The following is a 16,570-nucleotide window of genomic DNA, read 5'->3' as shown; positions in this document are numbered from 1 at the left end:
GGTTGCCTGTTAAGCAAGGGTCTAATCCTTCTGTCTGTGTGTTGTGGCAGAGGGCTGCTGGACGGTTCTGCTCAGCCTCTCTCTGCATTCCCAGCACTGTCAGGAGATGGGAGGGTTTGCTTAAAGCTTCCTCCTCAGATTGTGTGTGCTGGCAAAGGTGCATGCCGTTCTCCCCCTCTCTCCCTGACGGGCCTGCTTTCTGTCAGCGCTGCCTTTCACCCTGCAGTACTTAAGTAGAGAAGCCGGGAGAAGCCATGCCACTGTCCAGGTCACATATCAAACGGTTCTCTGCCGAGCACCACCAGATACCAGGCACCCCCTCGGTCTCTAGAATGTTTTCCAACCGTGCTATAAAGAATTCTGATGTAGTCATTCCGTCAGTAATGAGTATGGTCAGTGTCCTGTCATCTAATAAAGCACAGACAGCCATAGAGCTCTCATATCCTGTCATCTGTGCTGCTCAGGCATGTGCATCCTCAATGGTTAGACAGATATTGGCCTTTTTATTAAAAATAGGATATCTACCAGTGAGTACAGTCCACATCTGATATTCTTGATTAGAGCCAGAACAATACAGGACTTTTGGGGCCGATTCCGATATTGGGGAGTAAAAAACTTCTGATATCAATACATTGCCTTTGTGTTTTTACATCTTTGTGTTTTCTATTCTATATTCTATTCTAAATAGCTTAATCTTCACTAATGATGAATTTATCTTTATATTTAGGTTTGTCCAAAAAACATCTACAGCATGTAGAGCCGACATATTTTCACATCTAACTCAGTGAAGTAAAGATTTAGTTCAACCAAAACAGAGATGGAGATTCTTGGAAAAACTAATCCAGACGGTTTTGATGAGTTTTATTTTGTTTCTGTTGAGTTTGAATTAAGAGTCTTTACGATACGGCTGCAGCAGTGTGGGGAGAGGGAGGGACGTGCATCGCGCCATGCCAATACTGAGTATTGTAGCGGAAGGGACAGCCAACATTTCCCATCATGCCTGCCTAGTCCCGAGTGCTGGACTGAATAGTTTCAGTTTGCTGTTTTATGTTCCAAAATATAAATGTTACTTTAGTTAGTGTTTGTAATGTTATGTCTGTTCAGAACATGGTGGCTTATGGTGGTAATTGTGATTTTTGTGCTGGTTTATAGTTGTAACTCTTAGGGATGGCACGTGAACCGATACTTGGGTACCAAGTCAGATGCCAAAATTCTAAAAACGTGACAGTACTCGTTTTCTACAGTACCAAAGGTACCGTACGATGCCTACAGGGTCCGAAATTAACACCCGTCAAGCGCCAAATGCGGCTGCTTCTGTCCTCCGTCACACACATACAACACAACCATGCAGCAGCGAGATCCAGAGATGCAGAGATCCTTTATGTTCGAGAAGAGGGTTCACTCGTGGGGGAAAAAACTGAACCGAACAAACTGAATTTCTATCTTTTGTTGCTTATTGCTAAATCTCTAAAAAAGTGGTGTTTTTTATTATTGAACTCTGGACTCTGTATTTCCGGTAAATGTTATTGGGACTTGGATTTGATTATCTTACACTTCACTCCCCAGATCCGCTTAGTTTGAACCAATCCAACAGCATCCAATCAAGTTTCAGGAGAAAACCATGAAGAACTAACGTTACGTTACTGAGCACCAGTTGGATCCAGTTACTCTGCTGTTAAAATGACGTTACATTTGGTGAAGAGCTCATATGGTCTGTTTAGGACTCGAGACCTGTGTTGGGACTTGAGTCACAGACTTGAGACTTACTTGTGACAATGACTTGGTCCCAACTCTGGTAGCCTTTAACCAGTGAAATGTCAGCATATCAGTGAATTTAAACTACTGCTTGCAATCTGAGGATATATATATAGACACATTACATGGGATTTATTGTTTTTTTTGTTTGTTTTTTACCGTGGTATCGAATTTGAGAGTTTGGGGCTTGCCCCCGGTGTTGAATGAAATGAGGCTAACATTGCTAACGATGCAGGACACAGTGATGTGCAGAGCGTGCGTTACGGCCTCTCAAACAAACAAAGGCTCTGGAGAGGCCGAAGCATACAGTATGAAAGGACGCCATGAGACAGTTATGTGAAAAGGGATACAATCGATTTATTATCAATTAAGACAAAAATTATCTGTCAAAATGTAACTAAGCAAACAAAGGGGTTGGCGATTCCGGTTCAATGAACAAAATAAGGGGAAGTGGGCCCATTGCGTGGCTGGGCCAGCCACGCAATGGGCCGTCGCACCCAGCTCACCCCCCCCTAAACTCAAAAAGTAGTTAACTTAAACAAAAGCATGAAAAACTTGACTACCAGGGATCTACAGCCCAAAAAACAAATGAAGTAGTAGTTATAGTATTTTACTTGAAGTCGTGGAAGAACCTCAAAGTTTATCTGCATTTAGAAAACCAGACCAATTTACTGTAGCTCACATTTAGTGCTACATTACTATGATACATTATTCTCAGAAATAGCCACTACATTCAAAAGAGGCATTATATTTTGTGATATCTGCTATTTGATTACGGCAATAATGATAAACTGCTGGTAAGTCACATCTGACATTTAAAGCTGAAGATGGCGTCTAAATGATCCTGTTGACAGCTGTGTCTCACTTTGGCTGCTGCTGAGCTAAATGTTCTATTTTCACAGTCTGAGAGAGACAGAACAAGCTGCCGCTCAGCTCTGAATGATCCAGAGACCCCAATTAAGGTGAATAAATTATCAATGTGATTGATGTGCTCAAAGCATACTTGACTGCCGTCTACAGGGCCAGAAAATAGGCTAGAAAATGACCCGCACCGTCATATAATTAGAGGAGCTTGTAGCCTGCCTACATCGATTCTGTCCTTGATTTTATGGGTGCAATTGGGCACAGAGAGGTTCTAGTGCTGAAATATTGTTACCTCCGCCAAAGCCGAAGGCCTAGGAAGGAGGCTATGTTTTCACCGGCATTGGTTTGTTGGTTTGTTGGTTTGTCCGTTTGGAGGATAACTCCAAAAGTCCGTGATGGATTTGAATGATTCTGGAGGGGTGGGGTGTGGCACAATGAACAATCCATTAGATTTTGGTGGCGATCCGGATCATGATCCAGCTTCGGGAATTTATTTAATAACCTTGCTCAGCCTGTACATTAACACCACAGGCTTTAAGACATGCGCAGTGTTAACTGATGACTTCATGACGCGTCACCCAGCTCTCTCCTTCTGTCAGCTTTCCTCATCAAACACGGTGACATTACAGTTTAGGGACGTACCGCTCATCTCAACATAAACGAAAACACATGTGGATGATGGCGCAAGGCTGAGGGGGTGGGGAGGCAGCGACGCACATGAAACCTGCCTTGGCGGAGGTCTGCGCTTTCCGAGTGCACTTCTAGTATTGCATGTTCTTTGGGAGTCAATGGCGCACCACTGTGGCTCACACTCTCTCACACATATACCGAAATTTAGCACCGATCAATTTAACAATGTAATTACAAGTACTGACTTCGATACCCAACTCTAGTATGGTGTTGTCTTGTTTCTTCTGTGTAAAATCACTTTATAGATGAATCTGTCTTGTCTGTGTGTTGTACAGGTATGGTGTAACACCTGAGAACATCATCCTGTATGGTCAGAGTATCGGCACGGTGCCCACCATCGACCTGGCTGCTCGCTATGAATGTGCTGCTGTCATCCTACACTCACCACTCATGTCGGGGCTTCGGGTGGCCTTCCCTGATACCCGGAAGACCTATTGCTTTGATGCCTTCCCCAGGTGAGTCATATATACAGAAGCATACATGCACACCATAGCAAGGGTTACATGGACAACTAGGAACGGTATTGTAGAATTCAGTTGCCACCGTTGGAAACCAGACCAGTGCCACATCCCGGTGTTAGTATGCAGTCTTCCTGTCGAACCGTGTTCATTTTGGCACTTGATTTTGATTTAGTTTGTAGTCTCTAGTCTTTTGACAAAAATGTATCTTAGTTTTAGCAATTTTGTCATTTGATTTCTGTAAATTGTAGTCTGGTTTTCCTCATGCATTTTTAGTTTTTCTGACTTCTAAGCATTTTAAGGCTACATCTACTTTACTTTACTTTACTTTGAATTTATTGTCCACCTTAGTGGAAATTTGTCTTTGGCTTCTCTAGTACATACAAGATAAATACAAACATGACTCAGCATATCACCAGGACAATTAAACATTAAAACATAGTCAGCAAAACACTCCGCAGTTACAAAACATACAACAACAGACATTTTTTGTTGTGTTGTCATAGTTACAGGTATTGTTCTCGTCTGACATGGGGTTGGTAGGAAAGGCAGTTTTTACTATTTCACAATCATATGTACATAAAAAGTAGTCCCTACTCCCTGTTCAGGGAATGACCGTTAAGAGAACTTCCCTCTACAAAATTCCTCCATTCAGAACACCCTGCAATGTCACCAACGCAGACATCCCTTCCTCCGTGCGTTGGTAATGTAAACACCTTGGATACCTGTTGCCACTACTGTGGAAATTTTACACTACTAAAATAAAATATTGAATATCCCCTGCTGGGACCCTGAATCAATAGATATATACCAATAACATTATTGTTATTGTTGCTTGTATTGTAATTGGTCCAGTATTGAGGGAGAGCACTATAGATGACAGCAGCGGACGGGCTATGATATGGTGCTATTAGGGCAACCTGGCACCGTCGTTTGCGTCCACTAAAAGTGCTTTTTTTTTTGCCATGACAGGCTCTGATTGTTATTATAAGTGTCTGACATTATGAAGAGAGTCTCGCTCAAGGAGAAGTCTCGTTCTGAAATCTGGCGAGGCGACGTGTTGCCGGAAGACAACGGTGGAATAGTGGAATACATCCATGGTGGAAACGAGTGCCAGTCGGGCAGAGTTTGTTGTGTTGAGTAAAGAAAGCGTAGCTTAGTGTTATCTAAAAGACAGTCAATCTAAATGTTAAATGGACTTTCATTTATAGAGCGCTTTTCTAGTCTTTTTGACCACTCAAAGCACTTCACACTACATGTCAACATTCGCCCATTCTCTCACACACACACACACACACACACACACACACACACACACACACACACACACACACACACACATTCATACACTGATGGCAGAGGCTGCCATGCTGCCAACCTGCCCATCAGGATCTAATTTAAATACTCATTCACACACCGATGGCTCAGCCTTCAGGAGTAATTTGGGGTTCGGTATCTTGCCCAAGGACACATCGACATGTGGACCGGAGGAGCCGGGGATCGAAGCACCGATCTTCCAATTGGTGGACGACCCTTTCTATATCCGAGTCATAGCCGCCCAGCCATGGCTGAATGTTTAGATGATTTCAACATGGTGGATGAGGTCTCCTATTTATTTGAGCCAAAGTTTACGGAATAACGAGGCTTCTCCTTGAGCAGGACTTGGACACCTTAACAAACAGACTGTATCAAGCGAAAGGTAAAAAAAGCGTTTTTATTTCTCAGTAGGGTTCTTTCCATAATGTTATCAGATACTTAGAATACCAATCTGAGTCTATCAGTGGCAAAAACAAGCACTTTTAGTGGATGTAACGTTACATTAACACAGGACAATTGCCCTCGCAGCTCGTTTCACGGCTGCCGGTTAGTGTTATCTCTCAACATTGGACCCATTTCAAAAATTGTTGTCCACATTGACCACTTAGACACAAGCAAAATACAAAATATGTTCCAGGACCCTTTAAAATAACTCTGTACCTTCAAACTGCAGGCTTTTTTTTCAGGGGTTGACTGAAAAAGACACCAATTTGCAGTCATGGAATTTACAGCCTACACGCTACAAAGTAATGTCTTTTAATATACAGTAGTTTCCCTGGTTCTGCTGTTCAATTGAATCCATCTCACTGCAGATGGTTCGTCTTATTGCTCCTGCTGCTGAGTCAGCAAAGGGAACATGCCTTTCTGCATATTAAGTGTTTAATATGCAGAGTTTAATATGCAAAGTAGAATATTGGCAAGGATTGATAATTTTTATCAGTTACATCAGTTAAACTTTCTCTAAAATTTCAATATCACACCCACTTTTGTGGAGGAACGCAGCAATTACAACCCATCCGTACGGTTCAGGTGCTCGCAGTGCTGTGTGTTCGGAAGTGTTTAACAGAAGGAATTGGGGCTGGGTGTAGCTAATATGATCCATACAAAATGCCTGGATCAGCCATCACTAGTATCGCTATTACAGCCCCTAGCAAAAGATTCTCAGAGTGCCGCATTTTTGGTCCTACTTTTGGGACCATGAGTGAAAATATTTCAACAATAATCATCTTTCTTAACTTAGGAAAGCACTCCTATCTCGGCTAAATATTTAGGAGAGCTCCCAGAAGAGTTTTAAACTGTTAGAAGGCAGAGACTTTCACTGAGAGGAGGGACGTTTTGGGATCCTTCGCCAATAATGAGATAATAAAGAAAAGTTGTGTTGTGACTTGACTTTGCAAGATGCAGATATCCATCTTCTCATCTCACAAGTAACCATGCGTATTTCCCAAAATGTGAATCTGCTGTTTCAAAGTTGTGAAACATAAACTAAAAACTAAAAAAAATGTATGGTGATCCTGTCTTTAACAAACAGATGTTATTAGGTAGATAAATATATTTGTAGTAAATGAACATTAGGCAGGTTGAGCAAGCTTCAAACTGGAACCCAGCATGTAAGAGCTCAACAAACAGCTGCATACCTTAACTGCAATTTAATGTGGAAAGGCTCCACCCTTATCTAGCATACTTAGTCATCCAAGCCATATGCCAGTGCAGTTTATGTAATCTAACTGATAAGTCAAGTAATGACTGGTGAGTGCTTGTGTTTGTCTTGTATCTACGTGTTGAGAAATCTTGCACACACAGCACCACATGGTCTCTGCAGGAAGCCCACTGCAAAGAAGTCAGCAATTTTCTAACACTGAACTCTTATCAGCTGCTCACTTCTTGCTTTTGTTTTGTGTGAACCAAGCACAAAACATGTATACATTCTGTCATATATCATAAGGGTTGTACTAGGGATGTTAATAATTAACCGTTAACCAACATTAAGCATTTTAACCGATTAACGCTATCTGTTAAAACTGTTAAAAGAAATATTAATAATTAATTAAAAAGCTGAGCGGCTCAGATGAGCAACTCGTCACTTTAAGGAGAAAAGCTGGTCCACCTTAACAGCCCACCTTAAGAGGCGGAGCCTGAGTTGCAGGATACAGGAAGTTGGCTCCAGTCTCTCCACTGATGTCTCTCCAGCTCGCTTGAGTGGAGCGGAGGAGTTGTAGTTTCGTAGCATTTATTCACTGAAAAATAAACTGTCCACACACTGCTACACCTACGATCACAGCTAGAACGCCACCAACAACCCCACACTCACCGCCAACACACACACACGGTCTGTTGGACACTCGCTAAAGTTACGCAGACTACGTTTGTGGCGGCGAGCACGAAGCCTCCGGCAATGCTAGAGCTGCTAACGTAGCACAAATACACACATTGTTTGTTGGACACTCACTAAAGTTCCGCCGGGCAGAAACACAGCTGACAACCTGCTAAACTAAACTAAATGTGCGGTGGAGACTTTTACTGGGAAAGTGTCTGCATGTCCGCGACACTACACGCAGCATCGTAGCTGCTAAGTTAACGCTCCCGGACGGTGAACTGGAGACTCCCGTCAACCAATATCTGTTGTGCTCCTGCAGCTGGTACACCGCTGCATGCGAGGCACAAGTCTTGTCGTTTAACGGTTAATAATCGGTTAACGAGGGTCGGTTATCAGTTAAGAACATTTGTCAAAATTAGCATCCCTAGGCTGTACCGAATGTTGACATTTGAATTCTAAATCAACATTCGAATGCTGCGCAGCTTTTTTTTGCATGTGGATGCATTCTGTTAAAACACTATTTCTGCACAGTTGCAGATAAATATTAGGCTACACCCAAAGTTTACGTAACCGGAATATGCCGGCTTTTTGCCGGGATCATGTGTTGAAAATGTCCGTGGGGAAATATGCCAATTAAATGAATAAATAAATGAATAGCATATTAAATAGCCTTATTGGATGCTCTGCGAGATGCAGTGTCGACAGCACTGTGTGGGTGCGGCGGGTTGAAGTTCTACACGGCCTGTGAAACAGTCTTCAGGCAATTTGGGTGGAAAGCTGGAAAAGATTGCCAGCACATTTCCTGTGTCCAGTGCAGGGCATGTGCGCGGAGTGGAGCGGGGAGAATTTCTGCTCCTCATTCACAGAGCTCTCATGGTGAACAAAGGCCAAAACCACAAATAAATCCAGTTGTTTGAAGGAGTATAAAATAGATAATAGAGAGGGAATTATGACTTGTTAAACTTCCTAACACTAACTCTAAGCAACTTCTTATATATAATTAGAACTAATTCCAAGATTTTTTTATCAATAAAAATAAAACTATTTCCTAATCATTTGAATTGTTTTTATATGAATAACCACTATACAGTAAATGACAATAACAAAGTAAAACAATAACATTTAGAATTTGACGGTTGGAATTTAGCACAACATTGAAGTGAAAACAGTGCTCTGTTTATTTAAACGGGAATTTGCAATAAACATTTTTTTTCCCTAAAATCTATGAATAATCCTGATAAATAATCGTGATCTCAATATTGATCAAAATAATCCTGTTATGCATTTTGGCCATAATCGTGCAGCCCTACCCTACCTTCAGTGCTATATCAAGCAAAAACGGTTACCACTCTCAAAGCCAACTAGGGCCGACCGAGTCTAAGGTCTCAGAACTATATCACAGATTTCAGAACAAAGAGGTTGCTATGTATAGCAGACCGTTGCTATGTATAGCAGACCGTTGCTATGTATAGCAGACCGTTGCTATGGGCACAGTGCATGGGTCCGATGTCGAACTCTGGCGGACCGTTTTGGGTCAAAGTATTGATTTCTTCAGTAAGTAGCCGTTTAATAAGCGGGATAATGTACAGCTAGCGGGTCATTGTTGTGAAAGAATCCCCCCCCCCCACCCCTCGCCCTATCGGGGTTACTTTCACAACAATGACCCGCTCGCTGTACATTATCCCTTACTTGTAGAATTGTAGTTAGTAATAGAACAAGGCTGCTGTCAAACTACTGTCACTGGAATGGTGGGCAACCAAGCATTTTTTTAAACTGCAGGAGGTGATGGATGAACCAGCCAGCAGCAATCACACCCACGGTCAAACCAACAACTCGATCACTACCTAGATTAGACACAAATATCCTCAAAAGACCATATACACAAAACACCATCTATAGTCGGAGCTGTAACGTGATGACGTCGTAAAATATGACGACGGACATTCGAAGCTTCATTCACAAACCTCAGTAGAAGCTTTGAATGTAAATAATGACATTTGGTAGAGCCCTATATATTTTGCATTACATTTGTGGCATTGGCGCAAGCCACCGTCCTGTTTTGACCAATAACTGGCGCTTAGGCCACTTCAGAGCCAAGGAGTGCCATGATGACAGTGTTGTTGTATCATTCCACCTAACTAGGTTCATAATTTGGGCACACAAGGGATCACTGCTTGTGTGACCAAATTATGAACAGTCAAGACGATGTTAAAATTTAATGAGTCTGCTGTGTCTCCGCAGATTTGTAGTCTGCAGTGTAGCATGGTGAGGAATATTAAGTTTAGGTTTCAGGGAAGTGTTGTTAGATTTGACAGCACATTTGGACATGCTTGTTTGCGTATATCTGTGTGTATGATCTACAGGTGTGTGTGTGCTGAGTAGGGTTAAGCAGTCCACTGTTGACACGGCTGTGAGAGGAGAGCTGGGGAATAATAATAGTAATTATTAGGGGTGTGACGATTCACTCAGCTCGCGATATGATACGATACACGATATTGGGTTCACGATCTTGATACGATATTACAACAATAATTTTAATAAAACTAAAATGATGAAAATATATGACTTAAAAAGTAGCCTTTTATTCAAAACACAAAATGCAAAACAATGCTGTTGTTTGCCTTATAGTTCCATTTTGTTATGGCATCAGTCCTTCCTCCTGTCCTCTGTATTTAATCAGTCAGTATCAGTCCTTCCTCCTGTCCTCTGTCCTCCATCAGACAGTATCAGTCCTCCCTCCTGTCCTCTGTCCTCCATCAGTCAGTATCAGTCCTTCCTCCTGTCCTCTGTCCTCCATCAGACAGTATCAGTCCTCCCTCCTGTCCTCTGTCCTCCATCAGTCAGTATCAGTCCTTCCTCCTGTCCTCTGTCCTCCATCAGACAGTATCAGTCCTCCCTCCTGTCCTCTGCTGATGTCACTCACTGCTGCAGGTAACGTTGGGGCTGGTAGGGGGGGAGGGCTGCTTTGTCTCAGCCAGCTGATCAGATTACCAGTAAGATACATCACAAACTAACCTAAAAAGTTGGACTACACAGCCTACTGCCAGCTTTAGTCATTTAAAGTCATTCACAACTCAACTAAATAACTTGCATCTGTTTACAGTTAGCTGTTAGCCACCGAGCTAACGCGCTCTGCTTGTGTAAACAGCAGCGGAGGATGAGAGACAGCAGACAGAGCAGATTGAAACGTTGCTTTCCTCCATGTTTAACCGTTTCATCGTGTTTGTGCTTGTTGAACAGGTGTAATAACGTATCTTGGCTTTACACTCGCAAAGTTTTATTGCACTTACTAACAGCAACGAGCGTAGCGTCAACTCGTCTCTCCACCGCGGCCTCCCTGATCAGCTGTTCACTGACTGCGCTGTGTGTGTTGATGTGTGTGGAGCTCCGACAAGGCCTATTAAAGGAGGCTGGGTCACGGGTGGACAAATGCGCAGTGTAACTGAAGATATGACTTGTACTCAGCCTCCTTCCATAGGCCTTGAACAGCAGCAGGAAGAGGCTGCAGCTGCCCGGAGCCCGTATGTACGTACTACCTACTATGCTCTGATATCGCGATTCAGTTTTTCGTCTCGACGATGCATCGCCATGTTTTTATATCCCGATATTTCGTGGCACGATATTTCGTCACACCCCTAGTAATTATGTTTTTCTTTATAATCCTCATCAAGTTCACTTATTGCTCCAGGGCCAGGCATTTCACCAGGACAGTATTGTCTATGTGTGTTTCCGTTATCTGTAAGTACTTAAATAACTGATGCACACAATCTGTATGTGTATGTTCTCAGCTATAACACCAAGTGGTGTCACAGCTTGCCAATATATCTGGGCAGTATCAGCTGATGGATGTCTGTCTATCCCAGGGGTCAGCAACCTGCGTCTCTTTAGCTCCTCTCCGGTGGCTCTCTGTGGATTTTGAAAAATGGAAATGAATAACTGTTTTTTGTTTACATTTTCATTTGTATTTATCATTGTTGTAGGTCTATGGTACGACGGTATGAGGGAGTATTAGGGTTACATTGAGGAAAAATAAATAAATCTGAGATTTCGAGAATAAAGTCATTACGAGAATAAAGTCATATTATAAAGTAGTAATTGTACGTGTTATTTTATTTTTTCTCGTAAAGTTATGACTTTTTCTCGTTATATTACGAGTTTTTTTCTCGTAAAGTTATGACTTTATTCTCGTAACATGACAACTTTTTTCTCGTAATATTACGACTTTTTTTTCTCGTGAAGTTATGACTCTATTCCCGTTATATTATGACTTTATTCTGTAAATCTCAGATGTTTTTTCCCTCAATGTGGTCCTAATACTCCATAGTACATTGTCTCTTTGGCCCTCACTGCATTAGACTTATATACTATATACTTAGACTATAAACTGTGTTACCTTCATCACAATGCTCAAATGTTTTGCAGCTCCAGACAGATTTTTTTTTTTTGCCTAAAATGGCTCTTTTGATAGTGAAGGTTGCTGACCCCTGGTCTATCCCTTTCAGACAATTTATATTTTTAATTGTAGAGGAATTGTGTCTGTCAGGATTTTGGCTGAGCAGTGTTGGCCAAGCTTCTTTTTTCTTTTTCTTGACAAACTATCGCGATCCAATTCACAATAGGCCTTATCTATAAATTGTGAGAAGAGCAAATTGTGCAATAGTTCCTGACCATTTTTACTGCCATTTCTGCATCACCTTATATTATCTTGAATAGGTAAACCGGCCATGTCGAAAAGATATGTTTGATAAATCACAGCTTTGTTTTTATTCCTAACCCGCCTCACCACACGGGAACGATACTGTTATATCATTATTGTATATTGCTAGGGGTGTAACGATTCATCTACTACATCGATGTATCGATTTATATTCCTACGATCCAACTACATCGATAGGTACTCTGCAAGTTGTCCTTCACGGGGGACGTATATCGATCTAAAATCGATTTGCAAGGTAAATAATCGATTGTATCAATACTAAGAATTTGCATCTTGAGAAAATTACCTTTTTCCTATCATGATATCTACGTGCACGCAGCATCAGCCTCATGTATCCAGCCGGAAGGCAGACGGTCCGCGAGGTAAATAATCACGGGAGTAAAGTAAAAAACAAAACAGAAATTCAACTAACCTTAGTCTAACTTAGTTTTAAAATGTTTTTCCGTATGTGTTCATCTAGGAAAAGACCCCAAATGAAAACTGTAGGTGGACTACTTGATTACCATAGGTAAATTATTTAAACAGCGTTTGTAGAGGAATGATTCTGTCCCAAGCCGTTTGATCACTATCAGCGGTTGATCTCTGTATTATTGATCTACCGTTTATATTGAAAATGAGGACAGAAAGCAGCAGGTTAAACCACTGTTCATTTAACTTGAATAGAAGTTGGTTTATTATATTTTTTGTTAAATATTGCCTTGTATCTTGAGAACTGAATCAGCAGGTCCTGAAGTTGCACTTTTTACTATTTTCAAATAAAAGCTGTATGTATTTGCCATTAATGGTTGTTTACTTATTTATGTCCATAATTAATTTATCCCTGATTCCATCACAAGAAAAACTTTGAGGAATCCTGACCTGCACTGTCCAGTATCAGATATTTATTTCACAGTCACACTGATTGAATGTTTGGCAAAAAAAAGTTACTGTATCGATTTCAAATCATTGAATCGTATCGCTCTACATGAGCCAAATATCGTCCGTGAATCGTATCGGAACCATGGAAAGTGATACATATAGTGTCGTTGTAAAAACGTATCATTACTTCCCTATATATTGTACATAGCATTCTTCTCTATTTTTATTGTATATTGTAAATAGTGTCCTTTCCGTCTTTGATTTTTTTTCTTTTATGTATTTCTTATACTTTGCGTTTCCTTGTAAACGGTACCCGGCACCGAAGGCAAAAGGAAGAATTTCATTGTACGGGAAACTTGTTTTTAACTGTGCACAATGACGATAATCTCTGAGACTTGACTTATGCATGTGTTATTGAAAACATATACACATGATGAATACTTTATAAATGAGACCAAATAAATGCAATTAGCCGTAACATTAACTGGTAACATTACAGGCTTATTCATTTATGTCCTCTCTTTAGGAAAAAAACCAGAATGCACGCTTTCCTTTCATATTAGATTCAATGTTATAAGTAGGCTTCAATTATCAGAACAGTACGGACAATTCAGGCTCCCTCATGTGGCTCAACGGTGTACTGCAGATATAAATGTTAAATGAAAGACTATGGAGGAAATTTTTATAATTTATTTGGCGACCCTAATAAAATCTCCTGCGACCCACGTGTGGGTCCCGACCCAGGCTTTGGCAATGACTGAGCTAGAGTAAATTAAATTATTTATTTACACTTAGTTGCTAGTTTATAAGGTACACCAAGCTAAAACTAATGCAGTGTAAAACATCAGTCCTGCAATAAAGCCTCCCTTCATAAAGGGTATGATGTATGTAATGGTCCACCTCATTTATATCAACGAGAATAGGCTATATAACAGAAAAGCCTCTGTGTATAATGTAATAGCTCCACGAACTATATCTTCCAAATTGATCATAAAGTTGAATCAACAATTGTCTAAAACAGTGAATGAAGATAGGATTTATTGCAGGACCGCATCAGTTTTAGCTAGGTGTACCTAATAAAGTCTAAAATAATTGGGGCTTTATCAGGATTTATTGTTTTATATTGAAATCACTATTTGAAAGAGTTATATTTCCAAATTGCAAGTGCAGTGATTTTAATTAGAATTTACATAATTAAGAGTGTATGAGATATGTGGTGAAAGTTGTGGGTGGCATCTTGACATTTTGTCAGATATAATGACTACTGTTGCTGGCATATTTACTCAGCTAGAGCTCATTTATCCATAAGCTCTCTGCACACTAGTGTCATTTACGCATGGCCATCGATGGTTTCTTTGAAGGAGACACCACTCTGTATGACCTTGATGTTTGAAAAAATATCCAGTGGGCTTTGTCTTTTGCTGTTCAACATCAGAATGGTGGATGTTGCTCTAGATACATGATGTAATTGATTGCCTCACATAAGTTTCAGATAGGTAGCTCAGGAATTTGAGTGTAAATGATTGCTTGTTTACTACGGAGATGTGAGTTGAAGCATATCATATGATCATTTTATGTTATTACCTTAAACGCTGTAATTTGGGACCCCCTGGAATTCAATTAATGCGTCCTGTCAGTCTGTGATGCTAAAGTTGGGTTAAGCAGCTCTAGGGCAGAGCGCTGAAATGTATCATTAGGAGTTGTCGGCCTTATATAAAATATTGTCAGACATGACAGATTTTAATTAGGTTCAGTTTTATATACTGTATGTGTTTTTATATTATTGAGTAAAGCCAAGTAAACCACACTGGTGAGCCTAACTTTTTCATTTGGGTGCACCAGCACATAATTTAGGTGCACCCAAAATTTTTCACTGTGTCTTTTGGCGTCACACCAACACATTTTAAGCGTTTTGTCAGTTCCCATAGGCCTACACTAGGGATGTCACCATACCAGAAATGTAATAGTCGTTACCAATACAAGTGAAATTCCACAATTCTCGATAGCAATTCAATACCACGGTAAAAAACAAAACTAAAACAATAAATCCCATGTACTTCGATAGCCACTTCTTTATTACCGTTTGCATAGTGTTTTTAGTTAGGAAGTTAAAAGGGTCATAATTCCCTCCGCTGAAGGCCAAGGAAGGAGGTTATGTTTTCACCAGCGTTGGTTTGTTTGTTTGTCCGTTAGCAGGATTACTCAAAAAGTCTGCCATGGATCTGAATGAATTTTTTTGAAGGGGTGGGGTGTGGCACAATGAACAATCCATTAGATTTTGGTGGCGATCCGGATCATGATCTGGATTCAGGAATATTTTTAAGGATTCCGATCAGCCTGAGCATTAAAACCACAGGGTATAACACATGCGCAGTGTAACTGATGACGCGTTGATGATGCGTGACCCCGCCTCCTTCTGAGAGCCGAGAGATACGTGTGTGGGTGTGTTTGCGGAAGCTGCTGACCGTCCGCGGTGAGAAAGAACAAAGCGGTAGATGACGGGATGAGAGACAACATAGTGTAACGTTATACAGACATAACAAGGCTGCTGAATGAGAGAGGCATCCGCCGATACGTTACACGGAAACACACCGTGTTAATAAGAAGCCTACCACCTCACGGTACCGCCAGCTGCGAGCTGTGATCTGTTTTTAAAGTCACGCGTTGGCGGAGGTCTGCGCTCTACGAGTGCAATTCTAGTTCCCTCTATATTTTCTATTTGATATTGCTGTGAAAACATCTCTTTCAAACAGCTGGATTTATTCAAGTTTCTCTTTACATTTGAACACATCATTTACCGTCGCCCAATACTCATCTTTACCAAATAGAGCCTTAATACATCATAATATAAATCAATGGCACTTCCTGTTAAGCTCTCGTCCTGCCGATTTCAACACAGATTTGTTGTTCACAATGTAGCATTGACGTGTCGATAGTGAGTTTAACAGTCTACCCACAGTACCGTCAGATATCCACATGTTTACATAATACGTTGGTATTAAAGTAGCGTAATGTAATGTGCGCATAGTGAGTGAGTGGTTGAGTGACAGAGAGAGAGATGCTGAGAGCAGATCAGCTGTTTGGCGATCATTGGATCATTGTAGTGTCACACACACTCACACTTTTTGCCCTCCCCACTTGTGAAAATATTTAGTCGCACTCGACAGATTTTTGTTCGTGAAATCATGGTCCAGTAAACTAATGGCTGAATTGTATTTTTTTTTCTCCTGAAAACTAGCTGGGTTTACTTAGAAGCTCACTTTTCTCTGACCCTTGGTTTGGAAAAAAAGAACTCTTGATGGACCTCACCAAAAAGCAACTATGTTTTATCAGGCTCCATTTATATAGGAACAAGATCATTTGTGATCATGCTTGGCACAAGGAGTTCATGTTTAAAACTATGAAGAGCACAACTAGAGGCTTTTTTTTTTTTTGCTTTTTTTTTTTGTATTGTAGCAGTATTGTAATTAGATATTTTCCTCAAAATTGAGCGGCCCCTCTAAGAAACAAATGCTCCCCGAAAACTTCTGCACCAACAGTCATGAACAATAAGCGTTGATGCACAGGGAAACTTGTCCTCAGATGCAGTTTTAT

The 16,570-nt window shown here is 40.9% G+C and overlaps 1 protein-coding gene across 1 annotated transcript in view; it reads left to right on the top strand.

Annotated features, from left to right (window-relative positions):
• abhd17c (abhydrolase domain containing 17C, depalmitoylase) overlaps window positions 1–16,570 on the top strand; it is a 42,910-nt gene that overhangs the window by 15,078 nt on the left and 11,262 nt on the right. Inside the window, exon 2 of the mRNA XM_074624778.1 lies at window positions 3,585–3,764. Coding sequence (XP_074480879.1) covers window positions 3,585–3,764 — 180 coding nt within the window. The remainder of the gene's footprint in view (window positions 1–3,584; window positions 3,765–16,570) is intronic.

Source organism: Sebastes fasciatus, chromosome 2 (genome assembly GCF_043250625.1).
Source record: "Sebastes fasciatus isolate fSebFas1 chromosome 2, fSebFas1.pri, whole genome shotgun sequence".
Classification (NCBI taxonomy): Eukaryota; Metazoa; Chordata; class Actinopteri; order Perciformes; family Sebastidae; genus Sebastes; species Sebastes fasciatus.
The sequence above is the reverse complement of the archived record's forward strand: the minus strand, read 5'-3'. Positions and strand labels throughout refer to the sequence as shown.